The sequence below is a fragment of the Zalophus californianus genome, chromosome 1 (assembly GCF_009762305.2).
Source record: "Zalophus californianus isolate mZalCal1 chromosome 1, mZalCal1.pri.v2, whole genome shotgun sequence".
Lineage (NCBI taxonomy): Eukaryota > Metazoa > Chordata > Mammalia > Carnivora > Otariidae > Zalophus > Zalophus californianus.
In genome coordinates this window covers 52,389,057-52,411,374 of record NC_045595.1, presented here as the reverse complement: position 1 = coordinate 52,411,374, position 22,318 = coordinate 52,389,057, and the positions used below count along the sequence as shown (strand labels likewise).

The 22,318-nt window shown below is 46.3% G+C and overlaps 1 protein-coding gene across 4 annotated transcripts in view; it reads right to left on the bottom strand.

Moving 5' to 3' along the window:
* The window catches only part of SLC6A11 (solute carrier family 6 member 11), a 135,174-nt gene that overhangs the window by 44,444 nt on the left and 68,412 nt on the right, over nucleotides 1-22,318 (bottom strand). For 2 of the 4 annotated variants that reach the window (XR_003518396.2, XM_027586058.2), the window contains exon 7: nucleotides 6,339-6,425. The exons of the other annotated variants lie outside the window; for them this stretch is intronic. Coding sequence is in view for 1 of the 2 variants with exons in the window: in XM_027586058.2 (XP_027441859.1) it covers nucleotides 6,339-6,425 (87 nt within the window). In the remaining variant the exon portion in view is untranslated. The remainder of the gene's footprint in view (nucleotides 1-6,338; nucleotides 6,426-22,318) is intronic. 4 annotated transcript variants of the gene reach the window in all.

Genomic DNA, 22,318 nt, shown 5'->3' with positions numbered 1-22,318 from the left:
GGAGGTTTTCTTGTGTGGAGGAATGATGATCCAGGGTAGATTTCCTAGCCTCATAGTTCTAGGATTACCTCTTCTGTTAGTATAAAAAGTCTTGAAAACTAAGACTGTGCAGACAGTACATTCTGAAATTATTGTTCTCTGTTCCCTTCCCCCATTCCCATCCAAAATTTCTCTTTTTGTTTCCTCTAGTGTCTCTATCCTGCTCAATTTGAATTTTGCTTCTAGTGGTTTCTCCCCAGTGTGGGGTTCGCTCTGGCTATGGAGCCTCAGCTGCTTGGTCCCTAGAGTTCCTAGGTCCCAGACCTTTGAGCTTTCCACAGCTCTCCCACTTCCACCTATAACGTGGGGCCCACGTATATCCCTCCTAATTTTGGCTGGCATTCTAAGATAGCTCTACCAAGCTTACCCTCCTAGAGTCCTCTCCTTCTAGGGGTGAATACATGTTAGAGATTTCTGGATTTCCTGGCTCTCAGCCTTCCCAATTCCCTTTGCCTTCATCATCATCTCATCTCACAAAGTTGACATCATGCAGATGTTATTGGTATCAGTGTTTGGCTCCACCTGTTCACATTTTGTGCTTCATGGAGTCACCTAATTATGCTGAAGATATTTTTTTTTTGTTTTACTATCCCGGTTTTTCTCTTTCGGTGGAGAGATTCTGGAAAAATTTTTTTAAGTGTTTTTTTCCCCCCCCCCGTTGCCATCTTAGCTCCTTGGTTCTCAACAAATGTTCAGGAGGCAGATGAAACAAGATTGGTGTTGACTGGAGGTGAGAAAAGAATACCCATGGATGAGCAAGTTGGTAGACAGGGTGTAACAGAAGATTAGCTGGTTTTTTAAAGGGAGGATGGAGGTATAAAGTAGGGAAATGGGGAAGTATAGTTTTGGACAAGGCCCGTTTGAGACATCCAAGTGATATGTGCAGGAGACAGGTGGAAAGTCAAGGGCTAAATATTCAGCCTGGGCTGGAGACACAGATTTGGAAGTCCTCAGAATTTTAGCAGTAACTTTACATCTCCTTGACTCCAAATCCAAACCTTTCTCCACTGGCTTTTCTATTTTCTACATTTGGAAAACTCAGGTTGATAAAACTTCTCTGCTTAGACACATGCTCGCTGGGCATTCAAGAACCAAGAAACTTCAGTGTTAGATTTCTTGAAAAAGTCTCATGAAGAAGCATGATATATCTTTGCATGGAGTCTGTATTGTTAGACTCCTTAACAGATTTGCATAACTGAGGTGTGTCTATGTTCTTAAACATATGCCTGTCATTGCAAAAATGCAACAGGGCTCCAGTTGTCAGCCTTCCTCCTCATTAGGGAAGGAATCAGTTAGTTTACTAGGGAGCTGCTATATTTGTTCAGATAATTACTGCTGGGCTATGCAGGAATAAACAATAAACCCCCCAAATCTCAATGGATTAGCACAATAAAAATTCCTATTTTTTTTTTGCCAACAAAAAGCCAGACACAAATTGTGAAGGGGCTCTCTTCAACCCAGTGACTTAGCCTTACAAGACCTCCTGCCTTATCATGATACTTCTACATCAACACACCCTCTGATGCAAGGAACAGAGCACTGGTTTTAAGAGCTAGACCTGGTTATTGCATGTATCACTTCTGTCCACATACAACTGGCTGGAACCAAGTTGCATGGTCCCAACCTAAAAGTAAGGGAGTCTGGGGAATGTAGTCTTCCTACTTACCCAGGAAGAGAAAAAGAAATGGTGATCTGGTTGGTGAACACACAGCATTATCTCTGTTACAGGCATTATCCCAAGTCTATTTCCCTACTTCTCTCTTCAACTAGGAATTCCGCAAGCACCCAGAGATCAAACAAGATCATGGTGGCTACTGGAATAACTTGATAAAAGGGGAAAAGAGAGGCTAAAAAAAACAGACTGACAACATTCATGAACACTTCCACCAGTTTGGTGATGCCTTAAGAAGTGGGAAACTTGAGTTAACATTTGTTGAAAACCTACCTCGTATTCAAGGCTTTCATGGACATGATCTCATCATTTACATAAGCATTTCAGTAACGTAAGTACTGTATCTCCATTTTTATAGAAGAGGAAATGAATCCATACAGGGTCAAAGAGCTAATCAGGGAGAGAGGTTTGAACCCATAACATTCTGGCTCCATGTTTTACAGAGAAAAGCTGGGCCTCCTGGTGTGCTCAGTAGGCCTGGAATCTCAGTTAGGATTTAAACAGCTCTGTAGCTGTCTAGTCAAAGAGGACAAAGGCAACCCCACCTCAGTGAAAGGAAGACCAGGCAACGGAGCCCCATTGACCAGCATCTCCCAGGATGCTACAAAGGGGGCAGCTCAGTGGAAAAAGGGCTTCCTTTTCTCAAAACAACTTGAAGGGAAAATAGCCTCCACAAAACAAACCCTAAGGAAGCTGGGTCAGTAGCCGAGAAAGGGATCACTCCCCATGTTCTACAGCAATGAATGGGGGGCGTTCTGGCAGCATGAACATGGGCGGTCCACATTCAGAGGTTTGGAGAACAGATTTGCATGGGAACAGGGGAGCAGAGACCCTTTAGAAGAGAGGTGGTCCCGCCCTCTAGCTCTGGGCAACCTCATCCCTTTCAGGGCAACTGGTTCCAATGAGCCCTGGTGCACAGTAGGTACAGAATGCAATGGATCCCAACTAGACCCTCGGGGCCCAGCACTGGGCTGCACAGAGTAGGTCCTCAATGATATTAGCAAAGAGGAGGAGCAAAGAAGGAAGAACAGACAAGGACAAACTCTTCCCTACCCAAACTCGGAAGCCACATTCGCCATGAGAGATGGGATGGTAGAATGTCTCCTACCATCCTATCTCGGTATTGGCTGCCCCAGTCCACATGGAGATGACTTTACAGTTTACAAAGCACCTGCTTATGTTCTGTGACCCACAGCTGCCCTGAGGTGGGCATGATTATCCCCAGGTTAGAGACAGCTGTGTGTGGGGACAGACACACACTTGCTCTCTCCCCACATGCCTACCCTGACCATATATGTAGAATGGAACGTCTTCTCTCTTAGAAGTTAGGGAGTGAAAGCTTCATGTCTTTTTCTCACCTCTTGGAGAGAAAAGACTTATCCAACTCAGGCAGAATCAAGGAGAGGGTCCTTGTGCATATGTGGCTAGCATCTCCCTCTTTTTCTCTCATATCCAAAAGGTTAAAAAGATAATGTGCGTGGAACAGATATTCAACACAGCACCTGCCTCTTGGAGGGCACTGAGGAAGTTCTCAGAAACCCAGCCATGAGTTCTAACAAACAGTAGGTGTTTAGTCAACATTCATCCCTCCCCAGGATATACCAGTATTCAAAAATCTGGAATTAAAAAAAATAGCCTCTTCCCTTTTTTTCCCTACAATACACATGCACTGGGTGTCCACCATGTACCAGGCACCGTACCAAGAGCTCCTGCCCTCGGGGGGCTCCCATTCTAGCAGGAGAGACAGACCACACACCAACGCAGAGAAGTGGCAACACTCCATCTGGTAGAGAGGAGCAAGCAGGGACTACGGGAGCTGAGGTTGCAGGGCAGCCGGGCCCAGGGCCCTGCTCAGTAAAGATGCAGCTGCTGCTTGGGGAGGCTGAGAGAGGACTGGAGCCGAAGGCCTCCTTCTCTGTGGTGCCTAGTGCAGCATGGACCACAGGAAGAAGCTCCCCTCGAAATGTGCTTTCAGGTCTACACACAGAGCCGTCCCTTAGAGCAGAAGGGCAGTGCTTCTGTGCATCGTCAAAGCTGAAGCCAGCGGGTGGGCCTGCTATGTCCATCTCTGTGTGGCACTGAGGTCTCTGACAAATGCAGCACTAACCTGTCCTGCCACTAGGAAGAGGAGGTGTGTGATGACGGTGATGCCAATCATCACCATACCACCTCCTCTCTGGTCATGCCTATGCCATACCAGGGGCCGTTCTAAACACTTGACGAGTATTAGACTCATTGTTGAGGTTGGTGTTATTATTACGCCCTTTCTATAGATGAAAAAACGAATGCCCAGAGAAGTGAAGTCACTTGTCCATCTAGCTTTGGAGAGATGTATACACTGGCTGCTGTGTGAGGAGCTAGCCTTAGGGACAAATGAACCTGTGGAACCTGGCCTGCCCTCTGAGAGACCATGCCAAGGGGGAAGAGATTAAATAAGATGGTTTCTCTCAGATGCCTGACTCCAAGCCTTGCTATGGCTTAAGGAGAGGGTGTGAGCATTGGGATCAGGCAGACCCAGGGTGGAGCCCTGCTTGTCCACTTACCTGCTGTACAACCTTGGGCAAGTTACTTCACCTCTCTGAATTTCAACTTCTTCGTCCGTGAAAGATACAGAGAGTGTAAGGTACACAGTGGGGTACCTGGTAAGATTCCCTTAATTTGACTTCTTTTCAGCGCTAACACTTCTCAGCTATACCATGAAAACAAGCTCCTGCCTTTTTCCTACCATCCCAGCCCTTCCAGACCAGGTAAAACAATCAGATTTCTGAGCAGCACCAAACAGTGCAGACACACATCACTACCACAGACTCACTTACTTTTAGGGCCTGGAACATAGACTCGACAATGAGAGGCAGAAGGAGCCAACATCTCATCGCTCCCAGACTCCTTGCCATCCCAATGCCAGGCCAAGAAGATACGTGAAAACCGCCAGACCCAACAACACATGCAGCATTTGGCTTTTGGAACCAAGTAGCCAGGACACGGCTTGGTGGCCCTCCTGGGGCTCACAACCCACAGCCCTTTGTTTCTTTAACATTTTCTTTTCATACAGGCAGCCACACACAGACACACAAACACACATACACAACACAACTTTTGTAAGCAAAGCCTTCGATTGAGGCTAAAACATAACTTATATGGCCCGGCAGAAAATGGCTGAGTTAAGCTCTTTCTTTTCTCCTTTTATATTGGTAAAGATTCTCAAAAGATTAAAAGTAGGTTAGGAGAATAATACAACAGCTGTGTTTCCAGTGTGTACCTGACAGCGGCTTTTGTAGAAGTGAATAATTACATGAAAATCACTTCCTTCCCACCTCTTTCTCAGCCCCCTCTGGGTTGCTAGGCGCCCTCTCTCCTTCTTTCGGCTAATGCCACATACAGAAGCTGATGAATACAGTATGGCCATTATGAAGGAAGGGAGCCGGGAGGGAGAAGGATTCAAATGCTCCCTCCCTGAAGGATTCAGTGGTGGGGAGAGGGCTCTGGGGGAGTCCACTCTGGATATATTTAAATGCTAATGTGCGGGGCAGGCAGGCAGGGCCAGTGGGAACGGTGGTGGGAAGGGGCGGAAGCTCTTGGCCTGGAAGCCCCACTGGAAACATGTTCTGCAGCCTCTGGCTCTGGAGCCAAGCACTTCCCTGGGCAGCTGGCCCCAGGGGCTGTCTGGGGCCCTGCCAATGGCCCTGCCAGTAAAGTGTCATTGGGCTGAAGGGTTGCACTGCGGGCGGTGAGGAGCCGTTCAGTTCTGTGGGGGGAGCCTGGGTGTGTAGGCTAACCCTGGTGGCCCTTTTGTGTGGAACAGGGAGCGGGGTCACTGTGGCTGGGTCTCTGCCCGGAGACTGGACAGCCGTGTCCCAGTCACAGAGCACTGAGGGAGTGGATGGGTGGTTGTTGGCACTGAGCTGATGGCAATGACCTCCATGCCTTATGTGGTAGAATCCTGAAGCCTGTGCATGTCTACCCCTTAATCCATCACATGAGACAACTGGGCCCCATTTTACCAAATGGCTAGACAGAAGAGGTTCGGAGCAGCAGAAAGCATGAGCAAGGACTAAGGACAGCACATCCCCTGTCCTGAGTTTATCTCATGGCTGTCCATGCACCCTCGCGAGGTTGCATTTTAGGCCAACAGTGTTCCTCCAGGGAAATGCAACTGGCATTCTGGACAGGACAATTCACTATGCAAGATGTCCCATTTACTGCACGGGGCCGTTAGCTTCACTGGCTTCCACTCTCTAAATGCTAGAGGTAGCCCCAGGCATCACGGAAACCAGAATCAGGCTCCCACGTGTTTCTAAGTAAGCCTATCTGCCCCTGGCTGAGAACCACCGAGGCAGGAGGAATCTGAACTGGCATCAGTGGTGGGGCTGCAGAACCCACATCCCATCCCTGGGAGCACAAGGCCAGGGGCTCCCAGGCCAAACCGGACATCAGCTCCCAACCAAGCCCCAAACTGGCACATTCTCCTCTGTCAGCTAAGCAAACAGCCAAGATGAAGTCTCATCATCTCCTGCCGTAACCACTTCTCTCCTCTAAGAATCATGGAGTTAGTTCAAGGCAGAGAACCAGGGAAAGAAAGGGCTCGCCAGGATGCTCCACACCCTGGGAGAGCCAAGTGGTCACATACACTGCAGTCTTGAGAAAGGACTCCCTTGGGAGGAAAATGAAAAAGAAAACAGCCACAGTTGGTGAAGGCAGCAACCTCTGCATCTGCCTAGAGACAAAGAAGTAAATACATTTAGTCACATCATTATATTCATTGTTTATTGTCTGTCTCCTCCAACTAGAACAAAGGCTCAACGAGAGCAAGGACTTTCATTTACTTTTTAATTGATGCACCCCTAGAACTTCACACATTGCCTGGCACATGGTAAACACTCAAAAATATGTGTTGAAAGCCCACAGCTGCTTAGAGTCTCCACAACACAGGAAGAGAGTATTCAAGGCTCATTCAGAGTCCTAGCTACCAGGCCAGGTAGAGAATGTGTTGCACTGACAGGGTCAGGACACCTGGTTCCAACTCCAGATTGCCTTGATAGTTCCTATGTGTTCTCCCTAAAATTCTCTCTCCTGGGGGCACCTGGGTGGCTCAGTCATTAAGTGCCTTCGGCTCAGGTCATGATCCCAGGGTGCTGGGATCAAGCCCCACATCGGGCTCCCTGTTCCATGGGAAGCCTGCTTCTCCCTCTCCCACTCCCCCTGCTTGTGTTCCCTCTTGCTGTGTCTCTCTCTGTCAAATAAATAAATAAAATCTTTAAAAAACAAAATTCTCTCTCCTGGCCTCAGTCTGCTAATCTGTAAAATAAGGAAACTGGATTATAATGCAAATGACAAATATGTGGCACACACATCCCACTCTAATTCCTGCCCATGGCAGACATTGCTAATCAATTTCACTCCCATTCCTTCCCATTGGCAGACACTGTTAATCAATCCTACTCCAATTCCTGCCCATGGTAGATGCTGTTAATTAGTAACACCCTGCCCCCAACCCTTCCTCTCATGACAGATATTGCTAATCATTCACTACACACTCTTACCCTCCATCCAGCTGTGGTAGAAGAATTCTACTACCAATCAGAGTTGGTAAGTGAGCTAAAACCTGGGAAAGGTGGTCTTCTAGCCCTGATGCCCCAGGCTTATATAGCAAGGATATGTTTTGGGGGCAGTTGAGACTCATTTTCCTTGGGGTGTTTCAACCTTCCAGTGTTGAAAGCCCAGGAAGACACTGTGACATCCCAGAGTTTAAGCTCCTGCCGTACTCCAAGAACAAACTTCAAGTCAAATACAGGAGCAGAAACTCTTTATAAAGGAAAGAGGAGAATGATGCCCCACTCATGGAGATAAACATTTTCAATGGATTTTCAGCACTTGTCCTGGCCTGGAGGCAGGAAGGAAAAGGAGGGGTGTTCTAGTAGTGATGCAAATGGTATCAGCAAAGGCCTAGGGGCAGGGAAAAGAAAGATCTATGTGAAGTTGCCCAGCAGAAATGCTTCTAAGCTAAGCAAAGGATGTAGAGAGGGGATGGAACACACCTTCCTGGGCCCTGTGGATTCACAGAGCTGGTATTTCATTTATCGCTGTATGTTTGGCTGGAAGCTGCTCTGACTTTGAGTGGGAAAATGCCTGTGGTAGCCGTAGGGATGATGCAGGAAGATGCTACTCACTCCTATGGGAAACAGAATTCTGATAGTGAAAGGGAAAGCACTCAAATTCCTGTCCCAAAGAGCCTTCCGAAGGGGATCCATAGTGGAAAGGGTGTGGGGACAGTCACAGCAGCGGAAAAGCTTTGTCCCTGGCTTGAAAGCTCCAGCCCTAGGATGAGCTCCCTTTTGCTAAGTAGTTGGGGGTGCAGTGAGGAAATTCTTGCATTTCATTGAAAGTTAGGGTAGAAATCTCTGAGGTTTTCTGTTGCTAAGAAACTTAGCAGTCAATTCCCTCTGCAACACTCTCTGAGCATCACGTATCTGCCAGGGGTGGAGAATATGCACACAATTAAGACCCCTATTCCCTGCTCAGGAGCTTGCAATCTAGCAAGTGAACAAGGGAAAAGGAAGTCAGACAAGCGCCTTCCCCAGTCTACAGTATCAGACAGATCTGGCTGAGTGCCAGCTCTGCTGGGTGACCTCGGAGAAGCCACTTCTTTGAACCTCAGTTTCTTCATGGGTACCGTGGGAAGAACAGCAGCTCCAGGGTGCAGACTTTGTTCCGGACACAAAAGAAGACAATGTGTATAGAGTACACACCGGTTACCTGACTCACAGTAAATGCTTTATCCAGTGGGAGTGGCTGAGTAGCCAGAGAAGGGTCATTACTTCTGGCTTGAGAAAGAGTCTTTTACGAGTCTGGGAAGCTAACTAGGTGTGTCCCAGGAGGAGAAGCAGAAGAAAAGTCAGCTATTCTAGACTGGCCCCAGAGCCCTGGCCTTCTCTCTGCCCCCAGGGGTGAGTGCTCCCAGGAGTGGCCAGGCCTACTCCCAAGCTCACACCTCCTCTCCCGGGCCCCGCAGACAAACCCCAGGGAACTGGGCTCTGCAGGCTTCACTGAGGACCTCTTCCTCTCCCTGGGACTGCACCTGTGGGCAGCATCAGTAGTGAGATCAGAGGGGAAACCTGCCACCTCCATGTGGGCCTTCGGGGAACTATGCAAGCTGCTTACATGAGCAACATGTAGGGATGCAGACACCTTTTGCCCCCCCAAAAAGGTGAGTGCATTCTTTTCTATCATCTCAGCAGCAGAAAACCAGGCTCTCAAATCCTCATGCGCCTCACTCTCTTCACTGGGGGCCTACAAGGCTATTATCTCAGTCCCTCCCACAACACTCTGAACTAGGAACTCTGATTTTCTCCATTTACAGATGGGGAACCTGAAGCCCAGAGAGGCTGTGGAGGTGGCCCTTCACCACCTAGCCAGTGAATGGAAGATTCAGACTGAGATCTGTCTGATCCCAAAGCCCTCCTTTGAATCTTCCCATGAGACTGCCACCATCTCAACCAAGAGGAGATGCCCAGGGATGACCAGCTACACAGGCCCAAAGTCCAGATGGATTTGGTGCCTGACATGTGATGACCTGCCCACATCCACTCACATACTGTTCTCCTCCAACCTCCCTGCATCCTTGTCAACCAGGGTGGCTCAGTCGGTTAAGCATCTGCCTTCAGCTCAGGTCATGATCTCAGGGTCCTGTGACTGAGACCTGCGTCAGCCTCCCGACACAGCAAGGAATCTGTTTCTCCTTCTCTGCCTCCCCCTCTCTGCTTGTGCTTGCTCTCTCTCTCTCACAAACTCTCTCTCTCATAAAAAAAAATCTTTAAAAAAACAAAACAAAACAAAACTTCACAGCCCCATGGCCACCTGATTCACACTGCCTCTCCTCTGCCCATCTGAATGGAGAAGTGAGAGCTTTAAACAATACCAGATCCTTGGGAATCTTGGCACCCAGAGAGCTCAGGACAGAGGGCAGAAGCAGATCCAGGTGGTACAGTGAGTGAGCCAGCACAGTGGCATAGCAGGCTGCCTTCCACCTGCAGACTGACCCCACCTTCCTGACCACAGCAAGGTGTTAGAGGGCAAGAACACAGGACGGATGGCTAACCTCACATATGGACTAATGGGAAACACTGACAGGCTGCCACAACATTCCCTCCCAAATGATGCTCCATGACTGTGGCCTTGGCTCTGGGCAAAGCTGCCGTGAGTGAGGGGCTGACCTCATTCCTCATGCCTCCCTTAGCAACTTCCACGGGCACTGGCATAGGGAACAAAACCAGAATGATCATTTCAAAAATAAATGAAACATGAATGTTGAAGTGTTTAGGGGGTAAAGTGTGCAGATGTCTGCAACTTACTCTGAAATGTATAAAAAAATAAGTTAAATGGATAGATGGATAGAAGGCTTGGAGAGGCCTGTGATGAAGCAGACACAGCAACATATTGATGGTAGAATCTAGGTAGTGGATATGTGGGTGTTCCCTGTGCAGGCAGAACCAACAAGATGACAGAGGGGAAGTTCTCATGTCAGCAGCAGGAAGTGGTGGGCTCACTGAGATGACTCATATCCACAAACTCGGGAGGGAAATGATTCCGAGGGATGCCTCGGTGAGAAGAAATATGCTTTGTGACCAGTAACTCATGATCACATCAGTGAGGGGTAAATGAAGGCAATCCCTCTGCTGCCCAGGGGACGGTCTGAAGCCAAACCCAGAGTCAGCCGCTGACCAGAAAACATGGGGTTTTCTGAGATTCCTTTGTTCTCCTCCTTGACATCACCTCAATGATTGAAAACATTTCTGAATTCCTTAAATCATCCAACTGCAATTCATGGATTTATCTGAGTTCTTAAACCTCATTTTCAGCCACAATTCTCTTCTGGATAAGGTGGGACAACCTTCCAGGGCTGATGGGAGGAGGAGGAGCAATGGATAAGTATGTACCAGTCCCCAGTCACCTATGTACAACTGTAGAGATTCATTTTACATTTGCTTCTGAGGCATTCACTAAGAAGTCCATGTCTGTAATTTATTTTCCTGTCTTTCTTAGAGAAAACCCTTTCTTTCTTTACCACTCTTGTCTTCTCCACTCTGTGGAGAACTCTGTCACCTATTCTGAGGTGTAAACAATACCATGGCACCCACTGTCCCAGGCATGAACCAAGCACCGAGATGATGATCGCATTCTATATAAGCATTTAGTGAGCACTTGCTGAGTGTTAGCTGAATAGTGTTGGTTGAATAAGATGTCGTTCATGTTCTGGAAGGGTAGTCTTGGAGGATGATCAAATGTAGTTTGGATTGTCTTCCCAAGGAGGTTAACCACATACTTATTTAGAATGACATTCATCTGACCCTTTCCCCTTACTTAGTCTTATGGCCTGGAGAAATCTTAATGCACTATCATCCATAACTTTGGAGGCATGTGGATGATTTATAACATAAAAACATTCACATGATCACAGATAGATCGTCTCAAATCTCTGGGTCTCGTTTTCACAAAGGACATTTTAAAGAATAATTCCTGGGCTCTGCTACCTTTTATTAATCAGACATATGCAACTGCTAATAGGAGCTTCCTATCCGTATGAAGTAGCCCATGGAAATGGGTCATAAGGGAGAAAAGAAAAGTAAAGGGCTACTAGTAATGAAAATATTGAAAACCAGTGATTTTACTTGATACCCTAATTTTATGGCTGAGGGAATGGTGGCACAAGGAAGGACAATGCCTTTTCAAGGTCAGGGACGGAGCTGAGTACTCTCATTCTGAGCATGGGAGTTTCCCACTATGCAACACTGTCTTCTCAGGGCAGGGGAGGGTAGGAAATGCAAGGACCAAGGCACTTACAACATTGGAGGCTGAGCTTTGCCCACCGGCCCCTCGCATTTAGAACATCTCTAAGGCTCTAATCAAGGAGACGGAGCTATGTTTGACCTCTTTGTGAATATTATGCAGGACGCAGTGCTCACCCTGCAGGGCTTTCCAGTGCTTGGTCTGCATATGAGAAGTGAGGGAAGTAGAACATAAGATTCACAGACCAGTGAGTTTTCACAGAGAAGAACATCAAATGTCACAATCTCAGCAAACTAAGATGTATCAAAGCCTTGTCATCTTCTGCTTACAGACAGAAGAGATCCTTGCGTTTCTTGCTCCAGTCTGTACTGGGTCAGAAATCATAAGAACACATTGCATTTGCAAAGCAGACTTCTTCCTAACCATGGAAGAGTTGCAGGAGGCACTCAGAGCATCTTATTTTTAAGAATCCCATGCACCTCTCTGCAACTCTTGCATTTCTCAGGGCTCTGTTGTACATATCAACCCATTTGTTACTCTTGACAGTCATCCAAGGTACAGAGGGTAGGGCTTATTAAGATAGAAGCCCAGACAGGTTAAGTGGTCTGCCCAATGTTACAAAACCAGGCAGTCAGGAGCTGATTCCATGTCTAGTCTAACCTCTTAACTTCACAGGTGGGAAAACAAGCTCAAAGAGATAGAAATATTAGAAATAAGTGTTTAGAAATTAGAAAACAGATGTTTCAACTGTAGGTTCTGCATTCCAGTCCAGTTGTCCACTAGCTGAGGACATGGGTAAGTCATGTCCTCTCTTGGGGATTCAGCTACTCATCCATTAAAGAAGAAAACAAGCCTAAATATTAACTTTCAAACTTGTTAAAATAGCAAATAAATGGGCTCCATGGGGCTTTTTATCTTGATGAATATGATCTTACTGTATGTGCTGGAAGCAAATTTATTGTCAGAAAATAGATTCAATGGGTAGCATGAAATATGAAATCACCACAAACATATGATTTTACAAATAAGACTGAGCTGCTAAATTAAGCACAAATGACTAAGGGCCAATTCCTTTAATGTGCTACCTGAACACTCAGTATGTCACATTCAAGACTAGCAGATGAAGAGAAGCAAATACTGAGAGTTACACATATTTTTATAGGAGATACAGAAAACACATAATTATAAAATATCATAGCCATTTTAAATCATAGCCTGGCTTGAAAAGAAGATAGAAAATTCTCCCAGATGCCAGAATGAGAGCAGTCAAAGCTAAAAGAGAAGGAGGAGAAATAAACTCAGCAACCCATGGGGATATCCAACCAGAGAGAAGCCTGAGGTTTAAACTCCTTTTCAAGGATAGAATTAAGATCACAGCCCCTGAGCATGACCAAAAGCTGAGTGGGCTTACTGCAAAAGGCAAGGAGCCAGAAAAGGACTGTCCTATGATGAATGGAGTGTTAGAAAATTCTACCACTTAGCCCAGGATTCAACATGGAACTTCTGGGTATGGGTTTGATCACACCTGGCTCCTGTAAAGTGGGCACCCAAGCTTAAACTGCAACTTTAACATCACCAGCCTAGAATTCCATACCCAGCTAAACTACCAGTCAAGAGTGACAGTGAAATAAATATCTTTTCAGACATGAACAGACTATGAGAGCTAGTCCCCACAGGGCTTGCTCAAAGAACTATTAAAGTATGTACTTCAATACAAAGGAAATTTAATCCAGTAGAAAGGAGTGAAAGTAATAGAGAACAAAGAAATGGGTAAATATATTGTAAAATCCAAGTATCAACTCCAGAAAGTAACAAGGCAGTATTTTAAAAAGTAGCAAATAACCATAACAAGGATGGAGAGGGATGTGAAATTTAGAGGGAACTTTGTATCTTATGGCATTTTCTTGTTCAGAAAAAGGATGAGGCTAGTCAACAGCCACTCTGATGAACTTGGCGTCTTCTGCATTTCCACTGTGCTCCAGAGAAGACCCTTCTTCCCAGCCAGGAACTGCTGTATGAGCAGCTATCACCGCCTTCTCAGGACCTCACAGGGTGGCCCTCCAGTTGCCGTGCTTTCTGCCCAAGACAACTGTGGCCACAGTTCCAGTCCTGATTCTTCAATTGGCATTCTCTGAACGCTTCTGGAAATAACCTGGCCTCTATGGGGTACAGGAAGGAATCCCACAATACTGACAGCATTCCTTCAAAGAGCCAGGAGTCACCACTCCACTTCCAAGTGCCTGGAGCAATTTGAGTTTCAGTTTCCAGACCACACACACCCCCCAATCCCTGTTTCCTGGGCCATTTTCCATCTAGAGTACTACTGTCCAGTAGAATTTTCTGCAATTATAGAAGTGTTCTATAACTGCTCTATGTAATATGGTAGCTCCTAGCCACATGTGGCTATTGAGCATCTGAAATTTGCCTAATGAAACTGAGGAAACTGAACTTTAACTTTTATTTAATTTTAATTACTTTAAATTTAAATAGTGAGATATGGTTTCTGGCTACCGTAATGGACAGCATTGTTCTAAAGGGTGGGCAATCCCTGAAGGGATCCATTCTCTTCACAAATGATTCCTAAGAGATAGCCCCCCTCTCCCCCCACCCCCCAGCTCTGCAGAAATCCCTGGAGTGATCTCTACCTCCCTCTGCTCTGGAGTGTGAGTGAGGGCAGGTGGGTGGCCCCAACACTCAGCCCCAGCCCCACTCCTTCCTCTGAACACAGCCCTCACTGCTTGTCTGACAGGTCTCAGCCTGCCCTGCATACTCTCTTGGACCAGTGCTCCTCAAACTTTCATTTGTATACAAACCAGAGACAGATGTTGCTAAAATGCAGACTGCAATGAACAGGTTTGGGATAGAGCCTGAAAATCTGCATTTTCAACAAGCTGCAAAATAAGGTTGCTGCTGCTGGTGGTCTGGGGACCACACTTTGAGCAGTATGGTTTTAGGGCCATTGTCTTAAAATGTCAGTTAACTCTGCCACCACACCTAGCATAATAGCAGCTTCCATTAACATGTGTATCTTCTCTTTTTGCCATACCTGTTTTCCACAGGGTTTTAAAAGCAAACTCTATGAGAACAGGAGAAGGTTAAATCAGTTTATGCTGAACAAGCCTGCAAAAAACCCTGAAGTGTTGGTCAAGAAAATAAAATCAAAGGCACAGTCATCTCTTAAAAGAAAATAAGAGCCAACATTCATTGAGCATCTACTATATGCTGGACATGATGCAACGCACATCATGAATGAGGACTATCTCATTTAATCCTCACAACAGCCCTCGTTACAGATTTAAAAAAAACCACACAACAAAGGCACGGAGAGCTAAGTAATTTGCCCAGGGTTATAGTTAGTAAGTGGATGAGCCATGCTTCAAATCAAAGCAATCTGATGGTAACCCCCACACTATATAAAAGCTCTGGTCAAAAGCTCAAGAACAGGGATCTTGATTGTTGAGAGCGGCTGGACTCCTTTAAAGAAAAACATGCTTAAGGAGATATCTGCACACAAATGTTTCTAGCAGCTTTATTCATAATTGCCCAACTTGGAAGTATCCAGGACATCCATCAATAAATGAAAGAATAAACAAATATGGTACATCTTGCTGATGGACTGTTTTTCAGTGTTAAAAAGAAATGAGCTGTCAAGCTACAAAAAGATATGCATAAACCTAAAATGCTTATTACTAGGTGAAAGAGGCCAATCTGAAAAGGCTACATGTTGTACGACATTCTGGAAAAGGCAAAACTATGGAGACAGTAAAAAGATCAGTGGTTGCCAGAGGTTCAGGGAAGGAAGGAAGAAGGTGGAGCACAGGGGATGTTTAGGGCGCTGAAGCTATTCGTATGATACTGTAATGGTAGATACATTATGCACTTTTCAAAGCCTACAGAGTGAACAACACAAAGAATGAACCTGAATATAAACTATGGTTAATAACAATGTCTCAAGATTGTCTCATCAATTGTAACAAATGCACCACACTAATATAAGAGTTAAATAACAGGGGAAACCAGAACAGGGGTGAGGAGGTATATGGGAATTCTCTGTAGTATCTGCTTAATTTTTTTGTAAAGCTAAAACTGCTTTTAGAAAGTTTATTAATTAAGAAAGAACATGTTTAGCACAGAAAATTTTATGTCCAGTTGTGGGGTGGGGGCCCAAAAGCCCTCCCCAATTAAAAACCCCTGTCCTAGAAAACACCACTCATCCACATACTCCACCCCACTCCCACAGAGCCCAGCAAATGTCCAGCAAGAGTAGATACCTTGCACATTTCTGCTGATTCATTTAAAAAGCAAAGGCCTAGCCAGCACAATGCCTGGTATGAAGTAGGTGTTCAATACTTGCTGGATGAATAAACATGAGGCTGGAATTCTAAACAAAACAAAACAAAAAACAGCCTAAGAATCCCTGGAGATAGGCTCATGGTTACTCCTCTCCTGTGCCGGTACAGCTGGGGTCATGACCCTCCATTGCCCCCTCTGGCCCCCACTGTGGCCACTCCTGGTGACATCTCTCTCTCCCTATGAGAATGTAAAATCCTCAAGAACAACAGCACTGCCCAATTCATCCCTCATGCTCCCAGTACATGGTCAGACCTAGCAGACAGCAGGTGCATCTTCAGGGTTTGCTGACATCTCTTTAAAATGAGCCCCATGTCTCTTTCCTCTGCAGCACCTCTTGGGCTTCTGGAAGTACCCAGAAGAATTCAAACAATGGCACTAACTCCAACCACATCTGCCCATAAATCCATGATGTCACAATTGGAGGGCCACTTTTTGGGTCCCCTATGATGCTGCAAAGCCCCCACTGTCCTTGGCAGACTTCCCTCTTGCTTTACTGTCCTCCCCCTCCAAAATCAAGGTCATTTGACACATGCATCCACTTCTTTCCTCACCTCCAAACTCACTCTATTTTCTTTCTCTTTTTATGACCCTAGAGAAGTTCACATGGTGCCAATTCATTGAATCTTACCATGTCTACAAAGGGGGTAGATGAGTAAAAGATTGGATGTTGAGGCTTACAAGAGAGGAAACTGAGGCCCAGAGAGGTTGTGTGCCTGCTTAAGGTCACACAACGAGGTGAGTGAGAGGCAGGCATTCAAATGCAGCTCTGTCTGACTCTAAAACTCTGCTGCCAACGTCTACTGAGCCCCTCCTGTCTAAGCAATCTTCTGAAGTGACAGCTCTGTACATGCCAATCAACCTCTTGCCCAGAAACTTTCAACAGCTCCCTCCTGGCCGGCGAATGAAGTCCTAAACTCTTCGGGCTTGGCACTCAAAGTTCCCAGTGAGGGGCCTCAGTCTGCTGTCTCAATCTTATTTCTTATGATTCCCTGCAACAAAACCTGTCCTTTGGCACACTGAGTTATTGACCATTCCCTTCATATATGTAGACTTTCCTCCTTCTGATCTTCACTTATCTCCAAACAGCCTTCTCTTCCCCATCCTTCAAGGATCCAAACAAAGGCTATATGTTTCAGAAAGTGGCCAAAGGATGTATAATTGGAAATAATTTTGTTCTCCTGACTGTGTGCAGTCCTTTATCTGAGCCACTATATGGCATCCACCCACCCACCCATCTAGTATTGACTGGGGGTCTAACATGTGCCAGGCTGTGTGACAGGTGCTGGGGAATCCACGGTGCACAAAGTTCTTTGCTTACATGGAGCTACATTCTAACAGGGGGAGGCTAACAGTGAACACATCAACCAACACATGAGACTGCTTCAGACAGCCATCAGCCCTGTGAATAAAAGAAAACAGGGGTTTGGTGAAAGTCATGGGGTTTAGTGGGGGTGTTTGAGCTCTAGGGGCCAGAGGTGACCTGACTTTGGAGCTCAGATTTGCAGGGCAAGAAGGAGCAGGCCATGAGAGAACAGTGATCCAGACAGGCAGGGTCTATGGTAGGAAAGAGCCTAGAATGCCCAATGCCCTGTGGGAGATGGAACAAGGCCAACAAGGTCCATGGTGAGTAGTCTGGATGTTAATCCTAGTGCAAGGGGAAGCTGATGGGGGTGCTGTAAGCAGGAGAGTCAGACCTCTGCTTCTGGTCATGACTGAGTGACTGGTATCAGACTAGCCCTCCTCCATAAGCAACCATCAAAGCAGACAAAATAGAGGAGGCAACTGTTTCAGGCATTGAATAACATGCAGGGCAAGACTACTATTCCTAAGAGATGGGAACTTCCAAGGGGGTTTTGCCCAGCATTCCACCTGGGGACAATTTCTTGACCACAGCACAGAGGGCTAGAGTCCGAGTAGAATGCACAGTCTCACCAGGCCAAGGAGGCAGGGCCAGACTGCGGGACAGCTGAAATAGTTATAATCTATAGTGTGGGGCACTAGCAAGGGGGATCTGTACACCCAGATGTGCATGTGGAGGTCCCCTGTGAGGCTGTGGCTGATGGCTGAGCTATAAACGTCCAGGGTGAGCCCATCCAGAATCAGAAACTGATCAGGTTACTACAGAGGGGATTCCTGCACTGGATGGGGACTAAACCCACCTGATGCTAGATACTAGGATTCTTGCAAAGGAGTCATGTAGGTCTGGGATGCTCAAAGATGCCTGAGGCAGGATTGGCAGCCCAGGGCTGCAGGGTAAGAGCAAAGCCAGAAAAATCAGATACGACAAAGGGTTTCAGGATTGCATCCATTACATGACGAAGTCAGAGTCACCTGGGTTCAAGTGCTATCTCTGCTACTGGAAGGCAAGTGCTTTAACTTCTTGGAACCTCAGTCCCCCATATGAAAAACCTTTAGGACAAAGGTTTTAAAACTCTCATGACCTTAAGAGAGAACTTTTCTTAGGGCAATAGGACCTTAGGTCCTATCTTACAGGTCATAAGAATTTAAGGTACTGGGTATTTACCACAAAGATACAAATGTAGGGATCCGAAGGGGTACATGCCCTCCAATGTTTATAGCAGCAATGTCCACAAGAGCCAAATTGTGGAAAGAGCCAAGATGTCCATCGACAGATGAATGGATAAAGAAGATGTGGTATATATACACAATGGAATATTATGCAGCCATCAAAAGGAATGAGATCTTGCCATTTGCAACGATGTGGATGGAACTAGAGAATGTTATGCTGAGTGAAATGAGTCAATCAGAGAAAGATATATATCATATGACCTCACTGATATGAAGAATTCTCAGGAATTAATCTCCTTAATCTCAGGAAACAAATTGAGGGTTGCTGGAGCGGTGGGGGGTGGGAGGGATGGGGTGGCTGTGTGATAGACATTGGGGAAGGTATGTGCTATGGTGAGCGCTGTGAATTGTGCAAGACTGTTGAATCACAGATCTGTACCTCTGAAACAAATAATGCAATATATGTTAAGAAAAAAAAAAAGAAGAAGATAGCAGGAGGAGAAAAACGAAGGGGGGGTAAATCGGAGGGGGAGACGAACCATGAGAGACAATGGACTCTGAAAAACAAACTGAGGGTTCCAGAGGGGAGGAGGGTGGGGGGATGGGTTAGCCTCATGATGGGTATTAAAGAGGGCACGTTCTGCATGGAGCACTGGGTGTTATGCACAAACAATGAATCATGGAACACTATATCAAAAACTAATGATGTAATGTATGGTGATTAACATAACAATAAAAAATTTTAAGAAAAAAAGAATTTAAGGTACTTATATATAGGACTTAGTACCTGGGTCTAGAAAATAATTTTCAGTAAGTATTTGCTGATTCAGTGAATAGGATGAATTAAATGACAAGTTTGTGAAGCACAGCACCTGTCAGAGAATCAGCCTTCAAGAAACAGTAACTAGTATCACTACTCTTATGTGTACCTAAGCAGTTCTTCAACCACTGAGACTATAGATTAATAAGGGGCTGCTGAAACAGCTCAGAATTAAAATTCACAAAACCTCCTCTTGAGTAAACCTGTGGAGCTTTTAATTTAATGAGGAGCCCCAACGATGCACAGAATCTCCGTGGAATATATCAGAATTCTGATTCCACAACTAGCAACTCTTAAGGAATTTCAAGCAGTCAAGAAAAGAGGAAATACTCACTATCTTTCTTTCAGTGTGTGGGTTAGATCAGCAATGTGTCTCTAATTCTTGAGTTCACCTGGTGACTGGAAGGAGCACACCTGTGTCAGGTGAATTCCAACCCCAGTAACTCCCTTCACCACTGTTATCGCTGACTTAATTATGTGTGTCTCCCAAAAGACTGTCATCTTTTTGAAGACAAGAATTATGTCATCTGATTCTGTATCCCCACTGCCTGGTACTTAGGAGACAACAAATGAATGCTGGTAGAACAGTGACCCTAGCCCAGAATCAAATATACCAAAAGGAAACCTTGATTGATTTTCAGTCTCAGGGAATAGCTCTCATGTTCAGTGAGGTTTGCAATATTTTCAAAACGTATCCAACATCTGTATGTCAGTGTCGTTATTTACATTTTGGTTTCAAAGTCCAGCAGCCAAGAGGCCCATCCATTTTTCCTTGGATCATTTGGAACCAGAGTACACTGCCACCAGGTGGCAGCAATTCCATGGGCACATCCATAAGGTTCATCAGGTAAGGTTTTAAATGAGGGTCTTGTTTTCCTTGATTTGTCCTTGTGGGGTGGGCAGGTGGAATAGATTTCTAGTGTTCTGCGATGCTCTCCCTGTTTGGATATCCTTTTGCCCCACCTCCAGAACTTGGACACCTTAGCTGCAGACTCCAGTTCCCTCCATAGAAGAGACTGACTTGGGGGACGTGTGCACACCCTGGGAAAGCAGACCCCGCGATTTGGATCTGTGACAGGCCTTTCTGTTCTTGCCCTGAAAACACACACTTGAAACACAATGAAAAGTGAGAGTGGCAGGAATCTGGGGCAAGGAAAATGTGATTTCCTGCAAGAGCCCCTCCATTCCCCAAAGACTGAAAAGAGAAAAAATAAAAATTTGAGGGAAAAAAAAGGAGTGTGAGCACTCCACACTTCAGAGAGAACACAGGGCTGACAGTGAAGACAAATAGATGTTTAGAAAGTTATGAGACCACGGAAAGCAAATTGCCAGAGGACAAAGAAGGCAAGCTGCTGGGTCGCTTCAAGTTCTTGACGAGAAACTTAATTTACTGGGTTCACAATAAAGGCACTCGGTTCCAAGTTCAAAGCCTCCCCCTTGGGCTGTGGGGCTACGACTCATCCTGTCCAGAGCCAGTGACATAGAGGCAAATGAAGAACACTGCTGGTGTCCCCAGAGCCCTACTGCATGCCAGACCCTGGGCTGGGTACCAAAAATGAGAACTAGAAGTGCTTTTGCAATCATGTGCACACTTACTTTACAGCAACCTTGTATGGTGGGTATTCTTACCCCAACGGACAGGTGAGAACCCCGAGTCCCAAAAGGTAAAGGGACAGCCTAAAGGACACCAAGCTGGTCAATGGCAATAGAGTGACTCCAGTTTCCTTTCCTAGAAACCAGATTCCAGTGCACTACAAATCCTGTCTCTGGAGAGCTTACCCATGACAAGCTAGGTCACCATAACAGAGAGTCACATAGGCTTCTCCTGAAACTGTCCATCCTTCCTGCCTGCCTGCCTTCAATTCCTTCCTTCCTTCAATTCTTTCCTTCCATCCTTCCTTCCTTCCAAAAAATATCGACTGAGCTCTTAATGTTGGCAGGCACTGTTTCCAGGGGTGGGAGAGCTAATAGTGAACATAACAGATTCATCCTCTGCCGTCCTGGCGCTAACATTCTAGTGAGGGGGGAGGATGGTGACAAAAAATGAAAGGTGTCTTAGATGTTGGCAGGTGTCATGGCAAAAACCAAAGGTGGGGGGTGGACAGGACATGCGGGGTGGGAGTGAAGGAGTGATTTAAAACAAGGTGGTCAGGAAGCTCTCACAGAGACTACAACAGTAGGGTGCACAGCCCTTGAGACCTTAAAACAACTTCCATGACTCTCTCTCTAGACCTCATAGTTATTCCATGAGGAAGGTGTTCTTGGCTCCCAGGCTCCACACAGCAGAGCTCTCTTTACATGCTTTCTGGAATTCTCTTGCTCAATGGCTTGGGGAGACAGAAGGAGGGGGCCACTGTGAAGGCATCTGCCTGTCCAGATCAACACTCCATCAGTCTTCATGCAGAATGCCACACAAGCCCAGAGGGACCAGGGGCACCCCTTAAAAGGATTTTTCCCTTGTCTAAGGCCCCAGGGAGCTGAGGTCCCAAGCACCGCACCAGTCAGGAAACCTGTGTTCCTTTAGAAATGTAAATGACACCGCAAACAGGCATTTCTTGAACCCCTTGTAAGCAGCAGGGATGGGAGCTGGAGGCCAGGGCTGGAATTCATGCAGATCCTGGATCACGGAAAGGCCCTACCTCCTTGTCACTCTGGTCAGGATGTGGGCTGCAGGGAGCAAGAGTGTCCTATGGGGCAGAAGGCACCCCAAGTGTTGTTTTCCTTCTGTGGGTCACTGCCTGTCCTACCCGGCTGACCTGCACGGGCACCAGAACTTCACGAAGCCCCAAACGTGTTCCCAGAGAAGTAAAGCTCTGATGATAACCTGCAAGCCCCACAGCTATTACTGGAGCGCTGGGACAGGGCTGGCCCTTCCAGCTGCAGGATAGAGAAGGCAAGTGGGGGTTCCATCTAGTGCCCGGGGCATCAGCCATCAGCCCTCCCGTGAAGCCCCTACCCACGTAAAACCCTGGGAAGCAAAAGAGGGAAACTGGCGGCATGGATGCAGCTACTCTAGGTCTGCCTCAGTGTGTAAAAGGCATGACTTATTCCCATGCTTTGACACGAGGACCATCACCAAGAACAAGGTGCATGTTCTTCTCAACAGACCAAAGGAAGGATGG